At 41.2% G+C, this 22,489-nt stretch overlaps 2 protein-coding genes across 8 annotated transcripts in view; one reads left to right on the forward strand and one right to left on the reverse strand.

The window, feature by feature from the left end:
- Nucleotides 1-333: 333 nt before the first annotated feature.
- COMT (catechol-O-methyltransferase) lies at nucleotides 334-22,479 on the reverse strand. 6 transcript variants are annotated; one of them, XM_085075815.1, is made up of 6 exons: nucleotides 16,555-16,716; nucleotides 15,177-15,229; nucleotides 7,117-7,399; nucleotides 5,126-5,319; nucleotides 4,088-4,219; nucleotides 334-1,616 (listed from the first exon to the last, which is right to left on the reverse strand). In XM_085075815.1, exons 3-6 carry the CDS (start codon nucleotides 7,397-7,399, stop codon nucleotides 1,437-1,439), a joined length of 789 nt encoding a protein of 262 aa, XP_084931941.1. In that variant the 5' UTR covers nucleotides 15,177-15,229; nucleotides 16,555-16,716; the 3' UTR covers nucleotides 334-1,436. The 6 variants fall into 6 exon arrangements, with proteins under 6 accessions (XP_084931941.1, XP_084931944.1, XP_084931943.1 ...); XM_085075818.1 differs by lacking the exons at nucleotides 15,177-15,229; nucleotides 16,555-16,716 and adding an exon at nucleotides 22,368-22,479; XM_085075817.1 differs by lacking the exons at nucleotides 15,177-15,229; nucleotides 16,555-16,716 and adding an exon at nucleotides 21,361-21,627.
- Nucleotides 21,695-22,489, forward strand: part of TXNRD2 (thioredoxin reductase 2) — a 30,982-nt gene continuing 30,187 nt past the window's right edge. For both annotated transcript variants that reach the window (XM_085075812.1, XM_085075811.1), the window contains exon 1: nucleotides 21,695-21,815. In XM_085075812.1, coding sequence (XP_084931938.1) covers nucleotides 21,743-21,815 — 73 coding nt within the window. In that variant the 5' untranslated portion in view covers nucleotides 21,695-21,742. The remainder of the gene's footprint in view (nucleotides 21,816-22,489) is intronic.

Genomic DNA, 22,489 nt, shown 5'->3' on the forward strand with positions numbered 1-22,489 from the left:
GTTTGGTCACCATGGTTTGTTTGGTCCTTTTCTAAACTGATGCTGTTCCCTTAGCTTGTTCTATTTCTCTTTCTCTGCATGGTGATCCTCTGCTCCTTACTGGTGTCTTGGAGGTACATTTTCTGCAGCACATGGACCAGGGGAGAGACCATTGCAGTAAGGTGGACTATAAAAGGAAGAAACTCATAACAGGCTAGAAAGAACTCATACTGGGAAAAACAAGAATGGTTATCCTTGATTTTCACTCTGATTTTCAACTGTTGGATCTTTCTGTGGCTGTTTCAAGTCTGGAAGCCTCAAGTGCAGTACAGAATTCACTGGAAACAATGAAAGTCATGCCCCTGCTCTATTGATTTTTGTTTTTTATTTATAAATATAACTGTTGCTGCCTTGTATAATCACAGCAGGACATGCTAGGAAATGCCACTGGATTTTTGCATTGTTCAGGTGAGTTAGAGACTTTGTATTTGGCTTTGAATCTTCTCAATGACAGCCTACACTATTCACATAGTGTAAAAGCACTGAGGTTAACCAGGGCATTCAGGACCCACCTGTTAAAATCCATTTTCTCCAGTCTTTATTTTCATACAGCATCTTAATCATACACTTCAGAGTAAGCAGCTCACCCTGCCCCTAAAAAGCATGTATTATGTATATACAGTGTAATGAGGGGATAAACAGCATTTTCTCTAGGTCAAATATTACGTAGTTTTGTATTTTTTTGGAAAGAGTCTGCTCCTTTTGTTACCGGTTACTGTGTTTATTTTAATCTGTTTACTACTTCAGTTTTCCCTGCCTCTGCATGGGCAGATTAATAATTTTATTTGTTTGTGTTTTCAAAATTCTCTTTTGTTTTTCTCATCACTGCATGGGTCTGTCTTCTTTCAGTGTGTGCTCTTTTCTCACACATAGAGATGATTAACTTTTGCAGTAAATGTGCAAAGAAGTATCTGATGTCACAATAGGAGCCTTCACTGCATCAAGAGGCATGCTAATAATTTAGCAAAAATAGGGCACATGAAATGCTCTTTTCTTGCAACATGAATGGTTTTTTCCACTCTTGCTAATGATTAATGAGTTTAGCTTGGGGACACAAGTCTTCAGAAGTTGCAGTGTATTTCTCCACTTCACCCTAAACCTAAATTGTGGTTGTTCAGGCTTGAGCTCAAAATAAGACAGTTGTTTGATATGTGTTGGTCAAGGCAAGGCAATCTGCATCACCTTGGGTTTGCTGAATTACGTGGAACAATGGCACAGACCCTACTTAGTCCTGATCTTGGTTTCCGCCTCACCTAAAAAGATCTCTACTAATGCTTGTTTAATTACAGGCTCCAAAATACAAAAATAATTAAAAAAAACTTTAAAGCATGGACAAGTTAACCTGTGCAGTTGAATTTACATAATTTGAAACAAAAGTTGAGTATTAATGGCTCTCTTTATCCCAAAAACACAGCCTTCTCCATAGCATCTTCCACTTGCATATATTCCAGATGAGATGGGTAGTTAGTGCATTGGAAATGGGGGCTCTTGCGGACATAGTCGAGGAAATCTGGAGCTCCTGGGAAAATTACATTGTCAGCCAGAAGAACTGTGCCCTTCCTCAGCAAGTTGCATTCCTAGAAAGAAGAGAAATTGCTTCATAGTGGCTGTTAAGCAGACATTGGCTTGAATGTAATGTACTTTCATGTTAACCAGGTCATACTCGTGTGCCTGCATGCAAAAAAATGCCTGTGCCATTGTGGTACAGGTCTGGAAGGACGAAGAGATACGGGAGAAGCTGAGTAACTCTCAGATCCTTTGTGGTCATTTGCTGACTTTTCCTGTTAATTAGTAGAACATTAGAGATGCTGATTCTGAAATAGCAAATCAAGCAGAAGTATGTGGTTGCTCCTCAGCTTGCTTCCAGCTATGTCTTTGTGATCAGTAAGGTGCCTTTGTTTTGGCTGTCCTGCCTCATGTTTAAAAGCTTTCTTAATATGGCATTAAACTGTTGTAGTAACTCTTTAGGTCACCTGAGAGTTTAGCATGTACTGCTTTGGCCAGTCTCAGTCAGACTCCAAAACCACTAAAAGAATGAAAGAGATTTTCTGCGCTTGTTTTCCTTTCATCTTAAACAACTTCCTGCTATTTTGTTTGGGATCTGGGCATGAAGCAAGGTTTGTGCACAATGAAGATCACTGACAATTTTCCACACAACATAATTATCTTGCAGTAGTCACTTCAAGCGCAATGTCTGTCCTCAGTAAACCTACAAACCTAATTTTTACTGGTATTTTTTGTCTAGGAGAAGTTGCTTATCTGGGCTTACCAGCTGTACTAAAACACAGTCTGTATCTAAATGAGGCTGGTCGTTATCCTGTGGTTACAGGCAGTAGCTGTAGCCAAAACATGGAGTGTTTTTTGTCACTCCCAGTCTCTGAGAGCAGTTCTGTTGATGAGACTGCTGCAGAAGCCATTGAACTTACTGCTCTTGCCTCTGGGGACTGAACACCAGTGAACACAGTCATTTTAGAGACATGTGAAATACCCTCCAGTCTGTTTCTATTGCACAGCTTACAGAAGCCTGCAAGAGACAACATACTGGATTTTCCACTGGTCATCAGGATTTCAGATGCTCTTTGTGTCTGGCTCTTTTGTCTGGACCACTTCCAATACAAATACATTTCATCTGAATATATTCATACTTCCTATTCACTGTTCACATTGCAATACCTACCGAAAGTACATGTTAGAACGTTTGTAACATCTGAGAAAATCTGAGGATTTCTTCTTTGTCTTTCTCCTCTTAACTTCATGGGAGTTTTTTGCAACTTTGTATCACAGTTGCATCAGACTGACCACTACACCATGGAACTAACTGTCTGTTTGTTTTGGCTGTGTTGTGAAGGCTAAGTTCTGATAAGGATACACTGGTTCTTCCCAGTGGAAAGAGCTCAGTCATCCTTACACAGGCAGTTTAAAAGAAAGCATTCTCTGAGTACAAAATAACTGTAGGGAGGGAACATTTTCTTCAGCTACTGCTGTGTAAATTCAATACTAGCTGTTCATAATCCCAAACATTTCCTTTTCAAACAGCTTTCTGAAGGACAGGGCTTAAAACTAAAAAACCGGGGGGCCTGGATCAGAAAATAGTGTTGTAGTCCTCAAGTCCCTGACTACCAGTCAGGAAGTATTTGGCAGGTTCTCAATTTAAGAGGCAGGCTCAAAAGAAGTGGATTTATTTGTGAAGAAAATAATTGAAAAATGGCACTTCCATACAAACAGGCAGTTGTAGAAAATTTTATCAACTAGGAGAGTACCTGTATGTGCTGTGTTGATAGGTACAGATGTCAAGCTCAGTTATTTAACACCTGAAAATACCTTCCTATCCAGAAATTCTCTGGTAGTTGCCTATCACTGCCTACTGCTGTTACAGCCAACTTGTTTTGTAAAACTACAGTAATGGTTAAGGCAGATTGGGAAGAAATAAGTCCAATTTTTCCATATTTGGGGCTGGGCATAGAGTTGGACAACATTTCTTTGGAAGTGCCTGGCTGGGGCTGTCTGCATTCTTCTTAACATTGCTTTGCAGCCAATTAATTAGGTGGAGTGTAAAGACTCACACAAAAGTGATACTCAGCTGTGCTACCAAAATAATATTTCATAAAGAGGCTCTGCTGGCACCACAGCCCCAGTCAAAAAAAGGAGTCCTGAGGAAACAAGAGGGGTTGAACTGGTATATTCAGGTCTTAAGTCTCACCTGCTACCAGGATCAGGATGGGTTTTGGGTCAAGTGTGGTTGGTGACCATGCAGGCACTCCTAGGGAGTGTAAGACTCAGGCCATGCACTCCTTCAGGTAGGATTTCTACTACACACCTGTATGTTCAGGAAATAGAATGGTTCAACAGTACTCACTGAATCCTGAGCTATGTAGTGTTGGCAGTTGTCCTTAACAAAAGTTTGGGGTCCTTTCCTTCAAATTCTCTTTTCTTGTAAGGCTGCTATTTTGGCTTCCAGTCTTCATTTTACAGTAGATGAGGTCCCTCATAGAGGCCTCACAGACATCAAGGTATTTACTGCTTTAAGACTGGAATTGTACAAACTGACCTGAAGTAGGATGGTGTCTGGTGTGTATCTGTCTTTCCAGTGGTCGAGGAAGACAAAATCCAGAGTATCCACTTCATATTTTTTTTTCAGCTGGGGGATGATTTCATCTGAAGGGCCTTCTAGGAGTTTTACCTGAAATACAAATCCGTGTGATGAATTGTAAAGAGTCCAAGGGAACCTGTTTCAGAGAACAGGTTAGGTTAGAATAAAGATGGAAGCTGCAGTACGTAAAATTGGTATGGCCAGGAGAGGGAAGAGGCAGAACAGAGGCTGCTACATCTTCCTCACAAGGTTTATTGGAGTAACTACTGTTAAACTGAAAGCAGCTGCTGCACGTGGATCTTTGTTAGGCAAGCACCATATACTGCGAGAGGAGGAAGAAAGTGGTAAGGGAATGTCTGGTTTATGACTCATGGCTGATGAGGAGATTAAATCACATGGGGAAAATGCAATTTTAGATGTCACTAGTACTTCAGGTTCTCTTCAAGAAGTTAAGAAACACATTAGAAAGTCCCTTGGTGGGACTTATTTCGTCCAGTGTTTCCAGCTCCACTGAAGTGAGTTGTCTGCTGAATAGACAGGCACTTTTCAGGCATGAGTCCTCCAACCGGGGGAGGGGGGATGTAGACTGGAAACACCTGCTTCTCAACCAGCTACAAAGAGTCAAGACACCTCTGACTACACAAAACTTAGGTATATGTGCTATTACCAGCTAGATTTTGGTAAATCTTGGTAAATACTTCTCATCTGAAGTCCATTGCACATAATACAACTGATTCTTGTGAGCTTTGGTAACAAATTGGACTATGGCTGGTTTTTTTTAGTCAGTCTTGACAACAATTTGAACCTTCTAGTTTATATTGAGAGACCTAGTGTTCTGACTTTTGGGAGGTAACGTAGTGAAGTCCTGCTGTGAGAGGTTAGGGACTGTAACAAAGCATGGAGCTGGCTAAACTTAGAAAGTCCATGGGTACAGTGAAAAAAAATACAAAACCTAACCAGTTTTGCTGTAGTAGTTACAAATTAAAGGGTATTTACCTTATCTTGTACTCCAGCAAACTCAATCATTTGTTTAGCTATAGCAGCAAATTCTGGGTTGAACTCCACAGTGAGCAGACGAGCTCCTGCCTTCAGTAGCCGAGAAATCCTCACTGCTGAGTAGCCACAGTATGTTCCCAGCTCCAGGGCAACTGATGGATTGGCCTCTTCCACTGTCTTGTCTAGAATTAGACCTGATTAAAATGGGAAAAGGTTACCTTTTGACAAAATCAAATTCATATACAGAAGAGCAAGTTAGTGACAAGAAACTTTAAAAAAATCCATGTACTCAGTTGCTCAGGACATTCAAAAATTAAGAGTTGATGTCAAATTATATACTGTATCCTTTGCAAACTGACTTATTTGTGATCAAGTTAATAATGGATATTTTAAGTTTCAAAATGCAAACTTTCAACTAAAAGAAGTCTTAGTTTCACAATATGCACATTTCTGAGTAAGAAATTCCCTGAATTAACTTATATTCCCTGAATATAACTTATGCAATACCCCAAATTAATGAATTTATAGTGTTAGAAGGGGGAAATGCAGTAATTTTTTCCAAGAGCTTATTGCAGTTACATATTTGGGAGACATGTAACTCCTGGATTTTGAGTGCTCATATTTGTTGCAAATGTTACACGCTGTAGTCTGATACAAAATTTATCCTAAACACTAATTTTTAAAGGAAAAAAGAAAAGTCTACTTACAAAGTTGCAAAATGTTTGGTTTCACTACATGAATTTGTGGGATGGAAAACATTAGTCAATTGTTAACAGAAAATGTCCCCAAAAAGAAGTGACAGTGTACCATATTCAGAAGAGTCCTTTGAAGAAAATTTATTTGTGAGAAAACTATTTCTTCTTACTTGTATGGCTAGAAACTAGATAACTAAACTGAAGAAGCAGTGGAAAGGATTTTATACTAAGCCATGGAATTTTTCAATGTACATACACATTTTGTGAAGTCATATTTTTCTGGATGTTACTTGTTTATGAATATGATGACGATGAGGCACCTTGAGGCCATGTAGTTACTCTTGAAATCTAAGGGACTCTAATGGCTCTTATATGAGGAAAGGCCATCAGAGCATAACTAGAGTGAAATTGTTAAGAATTTAATCATGATTGTTCAAAGTTTAGAACTTTAAGAATTCCTACTCAGCCATGACCTCCTCTTCTGCTGCCCTAAGCACCCCAAGCCAGGTATGCTGAGGAGCTACTTTGAAAAACTGTACCCTTGTCAGAGGAGCATTTTTATTACAATCCTTACAGTTGTATTTCATTAGCTATGTTAATCCTAGACTAAGCAAATTTCCCCAGAAATTTCCCAGCAAGAGGTACTTTTGTTTCTAATTCTTAAGGGAACATATTAACATTTTGCCATTATAGTTTTTTTGAAAAGATTGCTGCTTTCCTGCTTCTATGAAAAAAAGGTTTTGTTCCCATATTTTCCTTTAGGAGGCAAGAACAAGATTATTTACTTGCTAAATAGCAACAATGTCTGATACTGTATGACATGGGTAGGATTTCTCCCTTCAATAGAAACTTCTCATTTATGCTTGCATCCACAAAATTCATATAGTTTAACAAAATTTTGGGTTTTTTTCAATTTACTATCTTGTTAAGAATCTGAAAGTACTTAACATAATGAGCTGCACCTTAAAGGCACACAGTGTAGAAAATTATGTATAATGCAACCCTATATTTTTCCCATAAACTGTCACTCTTTGCTTACACACTTGCATTGTATGAAACACAGCAACCCAGATCTGGTCCTGTGACTTTCTGAATGAGTCATTGGATGCCCCTCCTCAAGAGCATTTGCACCAGCAGGCACCACTGTTTACAGCTCTACTCTGCTGACCACAAGGCTGTGTGGGTTGGGTTTTTTGCAGCAGCAGCAGATGGAAGTTGGAATGTGAATACAATTAGATGTCCTGTACTGTGCTAGTCTTGAAGGATCTTTCAGATGCTGATCCCTGCTGCAATTACCTTTCTCATTGCCCACATTCATGGCCCACTCTTTCTGGGAGCAGTATTTATCTATAGTGTCCACCACACTACAGGGGTCTCCTCGGACTGCATTCTGCAGCACAAAATTTAAAATCCTCTGTTCTTTGCTCTGATTCATGATGAAATTGGTTACTTTCTCCCGGATTCTTTCATTCCAGATAAGGGCAGCAGTGCCGTTTATCCTGATGAGCAACACAATGAGCAGCAAAATGAAAAGCAGGATGAAGACAATGAACAGAGGGACTGAAGAGCTCTCCAGCATCTGGAAGGAAAGAGAAAAACAGCCCAAGGTTAAGGTGGCACGGCAAAGGGCTGTCCTTTTTGTAAATATTGAGCTGAATAACCCACAACCAGCCATACTGAACAGGAACACACAGAGTTTAATTATGATTGTGTCTAGAGTAGCTGTAAAAGGCTCTCTGTCACTTGGTAATGGATGGTGCTCTGTGGCACTTCCTTTACAAGCCAATTTTACAGGCAGTCAACAAGTAGCTTTATTTAATGCCCTGGTCCCTTCCCCCACACAGCTGCTCAGTCCTGGCTCCAAGCATGTCACTGCACAAGGAGCTTCCAGCATCAAATCTGTTGTAGCTCCAATAGGAGCTACAACGTCATAAAAAAATTTGCCTAAGTTCCCCATGACCAGTGACAAAGTATTATTTCATTCTAGGAAACATTCCCCCAAATCTCCTCCTACTTGTTCTTGCTTCTCTTTTCTCTTTCCCCAAAAATTGTCCCAGAAAAATCCTAATTTTTATGGATGGTCTGACCTCCATTCTGTAGTGGGACTTGCCATATACACATGGGGAAAATCTATCCCACTATTTAAATTTTGAATCACCATGCAGAACACATTTTGACTTCAGAAGATGACTGAGTTTCCATGGAGATATGCTCAAGATACAGTACAAGTGATTTTGTTCACCCATCCTCTTATCTTAGTGGCAGACCAACTATGATTTATTTGGAGCTGTCAAAAGTCTATTTCTTTTGCTTTTAAGCAGTCACCAATGCTAATAGTTACCTTTAATGCTTTCCTTGCAAAGTCTGACCTGAGACATTTCACTTCAGACCCTGCTAGTCATTAGCACATGAAAACCTTGCTTCTTGGACCTTCTGAATATTTTTTCCTAGGTAATACGAACCTGCTTCATTACTTCAACAGGATAATGAAGGCCTGGATGTCAATTTTTCTTCTTTTCCCTGTGTGCAATAGTAATTCTACTGACCAGGCCCAATTGTCCTGCACCTTTCAAATGGGACTTCAGCTCTTTTTAGTTTTCCTACATGAAAATGTTTGACATTATCTGTCCACTGACAACTTTGATAGGGCTGTGAAAATATCATTAACATAAAATATCTGTCTAGCTTCACTTGCTTTTCTTTACCTGATGTTCATGGCTTAGTTGATTGTACGGTCATTGTTGATGGATTTGGATACTGACACAGGTAAGAGATAATTATTGTGAACTGCAACGGATGGATGGAGCCCAGAAAGCACTTCCTGAGGCCAGCAGGTCTCTAATCTTCCTGCCTCTGGACACGGGAAACTGTGACCCTGCATACCTGTGACTCACTTGGTGGCAGTCCAGCCATAGTCAGGTCTCTCTAGAGCTGAAGACTGCTGGCGTTCAGAATTACTTCAGACTACTGCCAGACATAATCCTCTAGTTACAGTGGATACTTTGGCATTCTCTGAGTAGACCTTGCCACAGGCTGTTGCTTCAGCACTGAGATCCTGCCAGCATGTTTGGGGCTGCTCTTCTAAGATCTGCAGGACAGCATAAATGGGTGAGAGCAGCAGGATGAACTCGGTGGTGTACTTTGGGGGAACAGCCTTCCTTCTCCCATTTCATGAGATTTCTCAAAACAAGGAGAGACAGCCTCTGTAGGCTAACTCAGCCCCACTCCCTGTCCTGCAGGAATGCTGAGACTTCTTTTTCAGACTGACTGTCTGAATCAAGTACACAGAGGGATTCACTTTTTACAGTGCCTCAGATCTTTGAACTTGAATCCCACATGAATAGCACCACACATGAGGTACCACACGTAAAAGCAGAGCCCACCTGCCTCCACAGAGGTTGCTCACAGGTAGAAACAACCTACGGAGTACATGCTGATTTTTCCATTCCTAGAAAAATTAATTTATTTTTGAGATATCAAGGGCTGTTTTTTAACTACTGGGGGTTTTATTTATTATTATTATTATTATTATTATTATTATTATTATTATTATTATTGTTACTGTTATTATTATTTCTGTGTAACACCCCAGTGCCTTCCTAAACTGGCAATATGGGTTGTTGAGGGAGAAAAACTCCTTCAGGAGGCAATTATCCTGAAAACCACTTTCCAGAGAAGGTACCTTCTAAAAAGAGAGAAATGAACACATTGGTTTTATTTTCTTTTTTTTTTTTTTAAACACAGTTTTTTTCAAAGTTTGTTCCTCTTAATTTCTGTCTTCTTAGGTGTGAAAATAAATTTGTGACAGCAGTAGACTGTAAAGGCAGTCTGCCAAGAGCAAGAGGCATTGGTGATGGTCATGCACCCAGAGGGGAAAAAAGATCTGTACCAAAATAGGTAATTGCTTTCATATTCTTAGCTGGAAAATATTTGATATGAAAATTAAGTGTGTAATTCAACCAATTTAAAACTACCACTACCTAGGAGACAGTCATGTTATGACAGTTTTGGAAAATGCAACAGTAATTTTAGCTTTAATGTGGATTCATGAGATTCATTAAGTATGCAATAAAACTGAACTTGCACACAGTCAAGTTTCCCATAACCACTTATTACAAGGCAGCCACTCTTATTATTTAATGCTTGTACTGAGGTTCCAAATACACAAGTTAGCACTGCAACCTCTTCCATGCTTTAGAAACACTGTAATAAAGTGAGCCTTCTCTTTGAGAGCTAGAATTTGAAGTGGAAAACAGTAGGCAAATGAAAAATTCAGCAGGGGAATAAAAAAACTGGAGGGACAACATTATGGGAAGGAATGAATAACACGTATCAGTACATCTGTTTTTGAGGAGACAGAGTTTAAAAGGAAACATATTAAAATTTCATGCCCAAACCTGTCAAACTACTGATGAGCCTTTCTAAAGCACTGAGTTATTTTCTTATGCATCTAATCTTACTCATTTTGGCAGGTTTCATAAGACCAAATCATAACTTGATAATGCAGTTCAGCAGTTTTCCCCTGATGCAAACCATAATCAAACAATCAGCATTTGAATGGAAGTACCTCTGTTTCAGCTTACAGAGATTTAAAAAGACACTTTCAAAGAGAGAAGCAGTCACAAAATGTGGGAATCTGCTGCCCCAGCTTACCTGCCTGTGGAGATAAAACACCTAAGTCATTCCAATGGCTGTAAAAGAAACCTCAAGAGACTGGCTCAGACTTAGGGATCTGCTATTCTGCCATCAGTTGTTAAGACAGGGGATTCAGTATTCCCTTAATATTATATGATCTTCAGTTTTTCTAAAAGCATAAAGATGCCCATGTGATGGAGCCTAAAATACATCCTGATCTTTATTCTCATGCAAGTGATTCCACCAAAGGTTACATACAATAAGAATCTTTCAGCAATGCTATTTATCAGTCCTGGTATGTATTTCCAACCTCTGCAGAAAATAATTGCTCTTAGAATTCCCTGAAGTGAAAAAATAAGGATTAGAACAATTGGTAACATCAATTTTTAAGGTAAGTCTGAGTAACCAGATTGAACTGAGATCTTTTTCAGTGTTTCATAAAAACTGTACAAAGTTTTTATAACACCATTAGAGGAAGCTGTATGCAAATATGATGTAAAATCGTGACTGCAACTGTTTACCTCTGATTCCAGACCAACCTCCCTCTGCTAAAAACTGATGTTTACTGGGAAGAAAAATAAGCATGTGCAAGTCAGCACATTTAAGTGCTCTGAGTTTTAACAAGAACATACACCTTAGTGAGATTCACACTCAGTGGATTAAAGAAGTATCAAATTTGACTATTTAACTATTCTGAAGCTTAGTTCACCACATTATTAGTAATTAACAAGATGCCATTTCCTACAGATGCAAAAATAAGAGATGACAGATACTGAACTACTTGTGAGGTAGAAAACTGCTGGATAGAACATTTTTCTAATTAAGGTGAATCCTTCTAAGCCTCATTACAGAGCCTCTCATTACACTTTCAGCTTGCATAAACTGGTATTTTACTGCTTTGTACTGAAAATTAAGTCCTAAACGTTATCACCAAAAAAAACCCTTTTCTACAAAGATAGCACATACATTAGATTGCTATTCTCCAGGGCTGGAATGAGAGTAAACTTTGTGATCCTGAACCAGGGGACTTAACTTTGAGTCTCATTTTGGCAATGTTTTCCTGATCTGGCCTTGGATGAGCTGTCTTACCTTTACCTGTGCTGCCACAAGAGTTCAGTTAAAGTTACTGCTATGTCTGTAAACTTTCAAGGCATTGTAAAGCTGAATTAATCTTTTTCAGAAAAGTCCCTGCTATGAACATAGGAATATTACCTGAGGAAATGCAAAGGGCTTTTGTCTGCATTAACCAAAGAACACAATTTTGGGATACCAAGACAACAAATGCCTACGTGACATTATTATTCTTGAGTTTATGAACAACTGGGAAAATGTGGAGACAAGCAGTGCTTCAAATGCTTTTCTTAAGTGCTTTCAGCCTGCTGACAATTCAGGCCTTCAAGGAAAGATGATGGTTCATCCAGCCTTGCTATAATTTTTCAAGCATTTAATCTAACTGCCAACTACTGGTTGGTTGTTTAAGAGTTGATTAGGAGTCTCCACGCATCCAGACAGTACTTTAGCATTCTGGTGCTAAAGGGTTTAGAATCTAATTTTGACTTTATTAACTCACATAACCTAGTGAATGGGTAGCGCTTGATAAGTTTATATCATTCAACCCCTTTCAGCTCCTGCTGAAATTATGCCTTTAGATACTGATGCACTAAAGTATGCAGAGGATCTGCACTCCAGTAAGGATATTTTAGGTATTTATGAAGCATTGTGGAAACAATGCAGAAGAGTCAGCACATTTCTACACATATTTTAACAATTTCCTGTGCTTGGCCAGAGGAGATCTGTGCTGTGCTGGGATTGGAGTTCCTGACTCTTAGTCCGATGCTGTCTTGAATGAAGCAATCTCTCTTTTGTGGCATTTTGTTTTTCTTGATGTTTTCCCAGAGCAAGAAAGGCAGAGTATTTTGGTCAGAAAGTCTAAACTAACTTCTGCCAAACATATTGTGTCCTGTTGCTGTAGGCAACACAATTCAACAGCTTCATAATTTAGTAGTTTTAAAGGTCAAAAAATATCTTTTTACCTTCTATTCTTTCATTACTGTTTATGTATTTTCAAGTGAGTGCAACTGTTCTGTGAAGAATAATCAGCATATTGCCAAATGTGAATAGCTTGTATTTCAATGGAAACTTAGTCTGGGAGTTTGACATTCAGATTTTCCACTGACATCATGAAAACAATCTTAACAGACTTTTTATAATTTTTCACTATTTCTTGCCTGAAATCTAGATTTTCCTCTCAGGTTTTTTTTTTCAAATTACTATAATTTAGCTTCACAACCATGACTACAAAAAATTCTGTCTTCTGATGATTATTTTCTGCCTCCATGGCTTTTTGTCTTGTCTTCTTCCCTCTTCTCAGGTTGAAAGGAAACAAATACAAGTTTCTTCTTACTGAATGAAAGGAAAAGAACAGAAAAGTGCCTATTGCCTACTAGGGAGCCCCATCAAATAAGCTTCATAAGGGTATTTAAATCCATTCTCCCCACATAGATTTCAATTAGGATAATTGCTACCCACTTAAAACTCCCTTCACAGTAGCCATTCTCTAGATGGTATTTGACGCTATTACCCAAAGCAAAAGGTTTATATAATGGTTATGTGCCCCATAAAGATGTGCAGTGTTTAGAATGAACTGGCCAGACAGAGAGGCCTCATCTCCATTCAACAAGCAGGTCTACAAGAACTTCTAGCAATCTAATGCAGACTGACCTACTGAACACACTGCACAATTAAAGCCAGAGTTTAGGGTGAGAGAATTCTTCAGGGATAAAAAATGCACTTTACTGGGCCTTGAACAAAGACAGTTTTTCAGGAATAAGACCCTTTCAGGTACCCCTGGGGAGTGTTTGTTTCTGATAGTCCTTATTCCTACTGGAGCACTCCAGATGTATTTGTACTATTTGTACCACTGTTTCAGACCAGTGCGTAGGGTGGCTCAGAATTGTACAAACCCCACCAGGGAGGCAGTGACTGACAAAAGTAGAAAGTGCTCTGCCCTGGCAGCACACTAGGAGCTGGTGTGTGAAAAGTTTTCTAAGCTGAGAGTTTCATGTTCCCCAGGGGGCAAAATCAAGCTCTTATTGAATGATTTTGCCCCAAATGGAGGTAAGGAGAAAGGGCTGGAAGAGGAAAGACCAAAATGACTAATTGTCCTCAGGACAGACCTATTTCACAGTCTCTTCTTTATATCACAGTGTCATATCTTTAGTGTCAAGGGCTGAATCCTTAGTGTCCCAAATCCCCACTGCATGCTCCTGCCCTGCTTCCAAGGCTACCAGCTAATCTACTGTAAATCTGTCTCTCTCCCAGCACAGCTTTCTGCTGTCCACAAGCTGCTCTTCAGGCTGGGGGGAGTGCATGACTGAAGCAGTGAAGACAGCCACTGAGGGATCTGAAAGACTAGAAAGGAAATCTCTGCTGAAATTATGACATATTTCTATGGAGATGAACAACTTTAACACGCCAGGCAAGGTGGGACCCACCAGAGCACAGCAGGTAACCAAACACTGCGTGGGAAGAGGCAGCCTGAAACAGAACAGGCTACAGATTGGTTTCAAATCCTGATTGAATTCCTTCCTCAGAAAGGTGCCTGAAGTGGGCACAGAGGGTCTCTTTGGCTAGAAATTGCTTTCTGAGAGAACTTTAGGTTGGCCTCACACATTAAGGTCTGTTTTCAAGGACTGCTGCCAAAATTATGTTTTTTCAAAAAATTCCCAGTCACTTCTAATTCCAGTGATCCTGAAGGAATGCTGAAAGACAACAGTATGAGACTGGCAGAAATAAACCGGGTATCAGGCTGCTAAGAAATATTGCTAAACTTGAGTGGCAAGTAAGTTGATCGCAGTGTTAATGCGGTCAAACTCTTTTCTCATTAGATTGGTGCAAACTAAAGCTGTAAATCATTAATTTGCAGCTAAAAATTAATGCAAATTGAAGCTGTAAATCAGGAAGTTTTTCTTTTGCATTTCAATACTGCAAAGCTGTGCAAACACATGTGGTTCTGAACCTGAGGGCTTAGTTAGAGAAGTCCATAACTGAGTAAGCAGAAAAAAGTAAAATTAAGTGCAGAGACAAAGTAAAGGTTGTTTAAGGTTGTTTACAGAGTTCATCAGTATGACGTGGTTGACAGTACTGGTAAACATGAGTTTGTTTTTAAAGGACAGAAGGTAAAAAATATCCATTATGGGCATCAGAAGGATACTCTATAAGCACCAACAAGGCTAGCAAGCAAAAGTACTAGCTTTTTGTCTCTTCTTCAGAGACATTTTGCAGTAGCAGAACTCCCTCTTGAGAATAAAAACCTCCATAAAATACATCTGCAGCAAAACATCTATAAAAGCAGCCATTCAGTCAAATGTGACTGAACTGAAGCTTGACTTGCATTCAGCTTTTTCTTGAATACAAATGAATACAAAATTCCAGCATACTTATAGCCATAAATTACATTTTCAATTTAGTCAGGGTTATCTCATCTCACTTCTTTCAGCTGTCAAGATTTACAATACAGTACAAATGCCGTACACACAAATATGTCCTACTCTTTTTCTGTGAAAGCTGTTGCTGCCCACGGACTGGCTTCCTGACAATGAGTGCCAGTCAGAATGTGGAAAACACCACTTCTTTTATATGCAGCAGTGTTTAAAATAGTGACATTATCTAAGATAACAAACCTTGTCAAGCCTGAGAAATAAGAAAATATAAATGTGTACCTTTCTTAGTACAGCAGAAGCTGTTCCCTCCGATCTTTTCCTGTGCTGCTCTCCTGTGGATTTTACAGAATAAGAGTCCAAGAGCCTGCAGTATTCAGTCACATTCGATCACATCACAGGAATAGCTTATCAGTCTGTTACACAGACTAAAAGGAGCGGTGTCCTTTTCCCCAACTCCTCCTTTCACAGATTCTGCACTCCTTAAAGGTGCTCGGTGCTCTAATAACCGTAGAGAAAGCCATTCATCTGTCCCCTAACGACAGTGCTCTTGTTACTTAGTTACAGCACAGTGAATGCTGACAAAGTCAGGTATGAGCCAAATCTGTGCTCAGTGTAAATGCACTGTGTTCAATCAAGCAACTTCAGGAATGAATTTGGCCCAAGGGATTTAGTTCTTTTTTCAGCTCAGACGTGGCATGCCACAGCCGAGCAGAATTGGTAGGAACAAGACCTAGGCATGTGGGTTAAATATAGAGTGCTGCTGGAGGCAGGGGAGGTATGTATAGCAAATGGCTTAATAGCAACTACAGGAGGAGCTGCAATCAATACATTATAAATAGTGCATTTGAATTTCTGTAGCTGCTAGTTGGGAAAATATTCTGCTGCAAACAGCTCTCAGATAAAAGAAGAGGCTTCCTTGTTCTCCACTTTTCTGTCTATATTGTTTTCTTCGAGATGGGAACAATATAATCCAGCTGCAATTAAATTGCATCATGGAAGAAAACAAGAAGAAAAACAAAAAAACAAACACAATGTGGTAATATTTCTCTCCTGTATTCTCACTGCAAAACTCAGACCTAGTCAGCAAGTGTTCGAAGCTCTAGCCTAGAAATTTTTTTAAGACTTAAAGAATGTGTTTGTGCCAAAAGTTGTAGAAACAGAAGCTGAAGTTCTGAGAACTTCAGGCTTTGTCATGTGATATGGGAGGTCCTTGAAAGAATTAGGGACTACCTGAGAGCATGACAAGAGAAAACAAAATAATTTTAAGTAGATTAATTGAATAAAGAATTGTGGGGGAAAATAGGTAGGTGAAGATTGAAGTGTTTTTAGTAGCTCTAAACAAAACATAACTAAGATCCTGCAATACAGCACAGTCCCCAAGGTCAATACAGAATTACTTTGAACTATCCCTTCCATGCATAACAGAGCTTTAGCTCTACAAATATTTTCTTATAATCCAGACATCAAGCAAAACAAAGAATGAAGTAAGCAATACTGCACTCCAGCTTCACTGACAGTAATTTCCTGTCTGGTCAAAAGCTGGTTGTGTCTGCCCGATCCCTGATGCCACCCACAACTCAAATTAAGAGAGAATTTTTTTAACTGCTGTGCTGTGGAGAAAAGACTTTAACAGTAAAAACTTACTCTAAGCACTGACCTTGTGTAAGTACAGAGCTGCTCTTTGGAGAAGTCCTGGCTGTTAACTACAGCTAGTTGTGGGTGGTGTCAGCCCAGTTTCTGCTTAGCAGCATCTTTTAGTGCCAAGACGTCCCAGATTGAGCAACATCCCATGACAACACTTGTAAAAGTCTTCTAACTTGGAGCTGAATTATATTCTTCAGGCTTGAAGCATGGGAGGAGCAAACTTGCTTCTGCCTGCCCACAGCTGTTTACTTGTGTGATAAAAGCTGTGCCTGCAAGTAACCCTTGCTGTCGTCTACATATTTCATTACACAAGTAAAAATGGTGAATGGCAAATAACTGTAAATTAGACAATTAGACAAAGCTGAAGGTTCAGTTGGTTAAACCATCGAAACTGTGTGATAATGTCCATTAATTGCTTCCAAATTAATAGAAAATTGAAATCTTGTAATGTGTTACTATGGGGTAGTTTTTTCTCCAAGAGAAGTTTCTTTGGTAGCCTGTTACACATTGCTTGTGCCTCTCTTCAATTCACCTTTTAGCCCAAGGCAAGGTCTATATAAGCACAGATATTTTGCAACTTTTTTTTAATGTACTAACAGTGCTACAAACACCACAGTGCATAAATTTATATACTATTCATATGATTTATCCTTGTCTACAGTAAAAATCTGCCCTGGTATTAATACATCAAGGTTAGAGAACTGTGGAGAGCTACAAATGTAATGGTGTAATACAATTTTTATGTAGGGCTGAGATCTTACAAGATGGGTTTGATATTTCAGAATATCAGGTACTGGATTCACAGGGCACATCTATGGGAAGATGTACCAGGAAGATGAACCAGTATGCATTAGCCTGGGAGCAACATCACATGAATTGCAGCAGCTCAGGATAACTGGCTGGTTCAGGCTGACTCACCCTGACAGTCGCCACTTTAGCTCTGATCTGGCTGCACAAACTTGAGCAGACTTGCTTATGGCCAGAGCTCCCAGCTGCAATCACATGGTGCAGCGTGGCAGAGCTATTCCCACTTGCTGTGCATAGCACGGACCTAGAGCTTTTCCCTCTAAATCCATGCCTGGCATAACAACAAATGGCGCTCCCTTCTTCTAATAATCCTGGACAAAGACTGGTTTTTAAAAGCCTAAACAAAGGGAGACAGGAGAGCTAGCACATTATCATAAACCCCACAGATCATGTGAAACACTGAGTGGAAGAAAATTCTTTTGAGCTTGCATTTTCAGAATAGCAGCAGGGATTTTCTTTTATGTGAATTTGCTGTTTTCCACAGTCAAATTAGTCTCTCTTGCTGAGAAACACGCAAAAGAGGAATTTTGAGAAAGGAAGCAGCACTCATGTCTGAATCAGGAAACTGCCTGGCAGTATCTAAAATACAAAACAGCTGAAAAAGAAGAAAGGTGACCAGCAAAGTTATACTCTAAATTTGAACAGATAATACAATTAGTTAGACTATTTTGTGTTTACTGTGCATCTTAAAAGGTTATTGGACAGGTTGAAAACCTTTCAGCTTTCAAAGATTTTATAACTCCTCACAAAATCTTTGAAGCAGTTCAGTCTACCACATTTCTCTCTCTTTTGTCCCCACATGTTTTTGGCAATATGTGCCGAAGCATTTGAATGAAGTCAAGAAATTGTATTACTTGAAGCTTTATATGTTTCTGCTGCGTTTTTCCCTTACTTGCAATTAATTACTTGTTCAGGACAAACTATGAACAGAAGATCCATCTTAAGGAAGGAAGGAAGAAATAAAAAGGCATAGATTAAATTCTGAATGAGTCCTACTCTGAGACAAATTTCTGAAAATAATTCTTGAATAATCTTTAAAAGAGAGTGCAATCAATCACAAGAGATCGTAAGAAACCAAACGGTCCTACCTCATGCAGAGACAGCTTAGTTCAACCAGTGATCCAGTAGAGTTCACTGACACTTCTGTAAATTATTCATTAGGTCACGCCACAAAATGCAACCTCTGACAGAATCGGTTTCCCACCCCACCCACTAAAAAGGACACAAAGTGATGACTTCCAAAGACTGTATCTACCTGACACCTCTCTTCTTCCCCTGACCTGGCCAGGCTGCTGATCTAAGAATCTAAGACATAAAGGAAACTATGCCAGAAAAACAGGAAAGACAAGAAGATATGCTTCAAAAGTCAAAATTTCTGAATGGTTTGGTAGAAGAAGTAATTGGTCCTGGTCATCTTCATGAGGGAGAATTTAAATAAACCATTGATAAATGTAATAAAATATATTTCATACAAAGGGCAAAACATACAGAATTGCAAGCTATCTTTACAATAAATTGAAAAGGACAAAATTTGCTGGCTAACAAAACCAATTCACAACTTACAAAGCACCTTTTTTTGTCAAATGAATTTATATACATTTCTGAAATTGCATGTTTCCTTTACCCTTTTAATACCACACTGTTTAAAGTACATTGAATAAACATCTCTTCCAGAAATAAACCAAACCACGTCTAGTGTATAAGTTAATTTATGACTTTAAATATGACTACAACTGTCAAAATTCTGTGGAAATATGATGTTAAGTCTGATAGCCATCTTGGAAAAAGTTTTTTTAATCTCAGTTTTGGAAGTATATGCTTTCACTGCAGAAACACAAGGCTTCTTCCAAATGATTCCTGATACTGGAATGTATTTTCTGCTAAAGGACTTAATGTTTGTTTTCTTAAAAGACATGAAGATATTTTATATATATGTGTTTAAAAAAAAGTGTATCACTAATTATCTAATCAACATAATGCTAACCACAAAAGAATTAAAGTAAGAGTAGAAAGCTGAGCCAAAGATACAGCAGAAACCACATCTGATAACCAGAATCTGTCTCCATGCCCTGAGAAATACTTTGGAAGTGCATCACAGACACACCTGCTCAGTGCTGACAGCAGGAAATACCAGGGGCTGCTGTTCTTATTGATACTGTCACCATGAGCACAACCCACTCCTCACTGCTGCTATTTGTCTCTATCACTCTCAAGGATCAAGCCTGACAGAATGAGCAAGAATGAGTGGAATGGCCCAGTGCAGACTTTGAACTTCCTTCTGAAGCTGGCGATGCTGATGGGAAAGCCTGAGGAGCTGCACCCATGCTTTATTATGAGCTGTGGGATACAGCCAGAGGGCTGGGGACACACCAGTTTCACACGGTCAGACAGTGGCACAGCACCAGCTGTATTTTCTAATATCTAATCTGAACTTCCCTTGGTGCTTTAAGGCCATTTCCTCTCATCCTTTCACTTGTGGCACCGCAGAAGGAATGGACCCCCACCTTCCTTTCATTTGGTTCAATTTTGTTTCATTTTGCTTTGCCACATTTAAGGCCTTTCCTTATTAGCAGAACACCGTAATGCTGCAGGGACATCTCCTCATAAAAACTTGTTTTGTGTTTGGGGAGACTTAATTCTACCCTTGATCCTGCGTGTCTGAACTAAATCCCTGTGAAGAGCATATGCTCACCACTGCCTGATTAAACTCAGAACAGTGGCTAAACTGCAAAGCTGAAACAACTTTGCATGCATGTAGCTGAAAAGCATAAAAGATTGTATCTGAATATGCTTGAAGTTTCTTTAATTCAAAGGCCTCTCAGTATGCTCTAGTCATGTCATTCTACTGATGTTGCAGTGAGTAACGGTGTTTCTAGTGATTTATTGATTGCTGCTGCAGGAGGTAACAGAGGGTTTGCCTTAGGTTGTCTTTTCGTTGGGATTTTTAACAGCAGTGATGCTGTAAAAAAGGTATCAATCCACTTATTAAAGTGATAATAATTCCTGTTTCATGTATTTTCAGACATTAATGGGGTGAACAAAAATAATGAGACTACACTGGCACTGAAGTCAGTCCTACAAAACTTTCTTTGGAGTATTTTAATTTCCTGGCATTTCTCAGCTGTGGACCAGAGGACTGACGCTTTCTGAAACAAAATGGTTGGACGCTGCCCCCTTGTGAGCCGTGCTCCAAAGCCTGAACCACGACTGAATAAAACCATTTTTCTGCAGAAAAAGCACCTGACTCTCTTGTCCCAAACTCTGGATTGGTTATGCTGGTATTTAACAAGTATGACCCACAACCTACAGCAGTAGGCAGGGTAAGCACTGAGCTTCAGTAAAAGCCAACAGCCAGCACCTCTGAATGAGGAAGAACTCGTTCCCTTGGCTTGTTTTGATCAATGCCAGCTTTGAGGCCTTTTACCTCAGGCTGTCACAACACATCATAGGCCTTTATAACTCTCACAGCTCCCATCTGGGGTAGGTCAGCAGCACTGCCCTTGTTTAATCGATAGCTGACATAAGGCACAGGGACAGGGAATGCTGCTGGAGGCTGAGGTATTGGAGGTGCTCTGGCAGGTCGTCCCTAGCAGGTATCTGTCCCACCACAGCCTGAACATGTGTGCCACAATTCTCATCGTTCCCAAAAGGCCTTCCCCAAACCCTTTCTACAGCAGGATCCGGGGAGAAGCCAATCAAGCAAACTGGGGTTTGGTTGGGTTTTTTTTTCCTTCTAAATGTCTGATTTTAACACAAATTTTAACTCATTTTAACTGAGGAGTTCAGAACTGGAATACTGCGTCCATTTCTGGGCTCCTCAGTACAATAACGATGAGGAGCTATTGATGAGGGTCCAGCAAAGGCCACGAAGATGATGAGGCCTCTAGAGCATCTCTTACAAGGACAGACTGTGGGAGCTGGGCCTGTTCAGTCTGAAGAGAAGGCTGAACTCATTAGTGCATATGACAGGATGAGGTGCAATGGCCATAAACTAAAACACACGAGGTTTTACCTCAACACGAGAAAGAACTTCACGTTGGCGGTGGCAGAGCACTGGAACAGCTGCCTACGGAGGTCGTGCAGTCTTCCACTCTGGAAACATTACGAACCACCATTCCACCTGCCCTGCTTTGTGCTTTGTGCGGGGACTGGACTGGGTGGTCTCCAGAGGTCCCTTCCAACCCTAACGCTTCTGTGTTTTGATTCAGCGCTGGTGTGCGCGATTCACCAGCGCCAAGCCCGTGCCGCCTCCTCCAGCCCGTGAGGGCTCACGGCCGCGCGCTCCCTCACGCGGCTCCCGCGCCACAGCCCCACGGGCGCCACAGCCCTCCGCTCAGGCGCTGCGCGGCCACCCCGCAGGGTCCTGGCGGGCGCGGGGCCCTGTGCCGTACAGTATGGCGGCGCTGTGGCGGCGGGCGCATCCCCCGGCAGTGTCGGGGCTGTGCCGTACGCTCCGAGCGCTCTCAGGTACGCGGTGCCCGCGGGGCTCGGGCCCGGCAGCGGCCGCGCCCTCGCCGCTCGCCGCGGGAAGCGGCTGCCCGCGCCTTCCGACGGCGAAAGCGCCCGGGGAAAGTCCCCCGAGCCTTTCTCACCACCCGCGGACGCCGAACTCGAGCGGCTCCTGTGGGGACCGGGCCGTCTTCCCGCTCTGCCCCTCAGCGGCCGAGGCGAGGCGCGGGCTGCCGCCTCCATCTGTGACAGCTCTGGGAGCCACCGCCGCGCCCGGCGCTCTAGTGGGAGCCCGTCCCTCGGCCCTGGGCGCTGAGGGAGCCCCGGGCTCAGGGGACTGTGCAGCGGGGTGGGGGCTCCGCAGAGGGGCTGGGGCTGCCCCAGAGGCAGCCAAACCCTTCCTCTGGAATAAGCGCCAAAGGGTCGCGGCCCTCCCAGCCCTCTCTGGGCTGTCAGGGAATTCCCCCCGCCCGGGGTCGGATGCTGCGTTGGCTCGGTGCCCGCCCTGCTCGTGACGGCTCGGAAAGCAGCAGCGACCCTTTGCCCTCACAAAAAGCAGTGATGGCTCACCTGCGGCTGCTCCCGCCGCCTCGCAGCCGGGAGCCGGGCTGGGGTGTGCCGAGCCGAGGTGGCAGCAGGGCCAGCTTCCCTCTGACCGCACCCCGCGGCCTGCCAGGCACACACGGCACGGA

This window comes from Lichenostomus cassidix, chromosome 15 (genome assembly GCF_008360975.1).
Source record: "Lichenostomus cassidix isolate B80296 chromosome 15, HeHo_3.0, whole genome shotgun sequence".
NCBI classification, from domain to species: domain Eukaryota; kingdom Metazoa; phylum Chordata; class Aves; order Passeriformes; family Meliphagidae; genus Lichenostomus; species Lichenostomus cassidix.

What these genes read in the sequence shown, in the direction of transcription:
- COMT (XM_085075818.1), bottom strand. Translation starts at nt 7,399, where the DNA reads ATGCTGGAGAGCTCTTCAGTCCCTCTGTTCATTGTCTTCATCCTGCTT. An exon ending in TTGCTGGAGTACAAGATAAG is followed by an intron (nt 4,220 to 5,125) that starts GTAAATACCCTT and finishes TTTGTATTTCAG; the next exon opens with GTAAAACTCCTAGAAGGCCC. An exon ending in CAGACACCATCCTACTTCAG is followed by an intron (nt 1,617 to 4,087) that starts GTCAGTTTGTAC and finishes TCTTCTTTCTAG; the next exon opens with GAATGCAACTTGCTGAGGAA.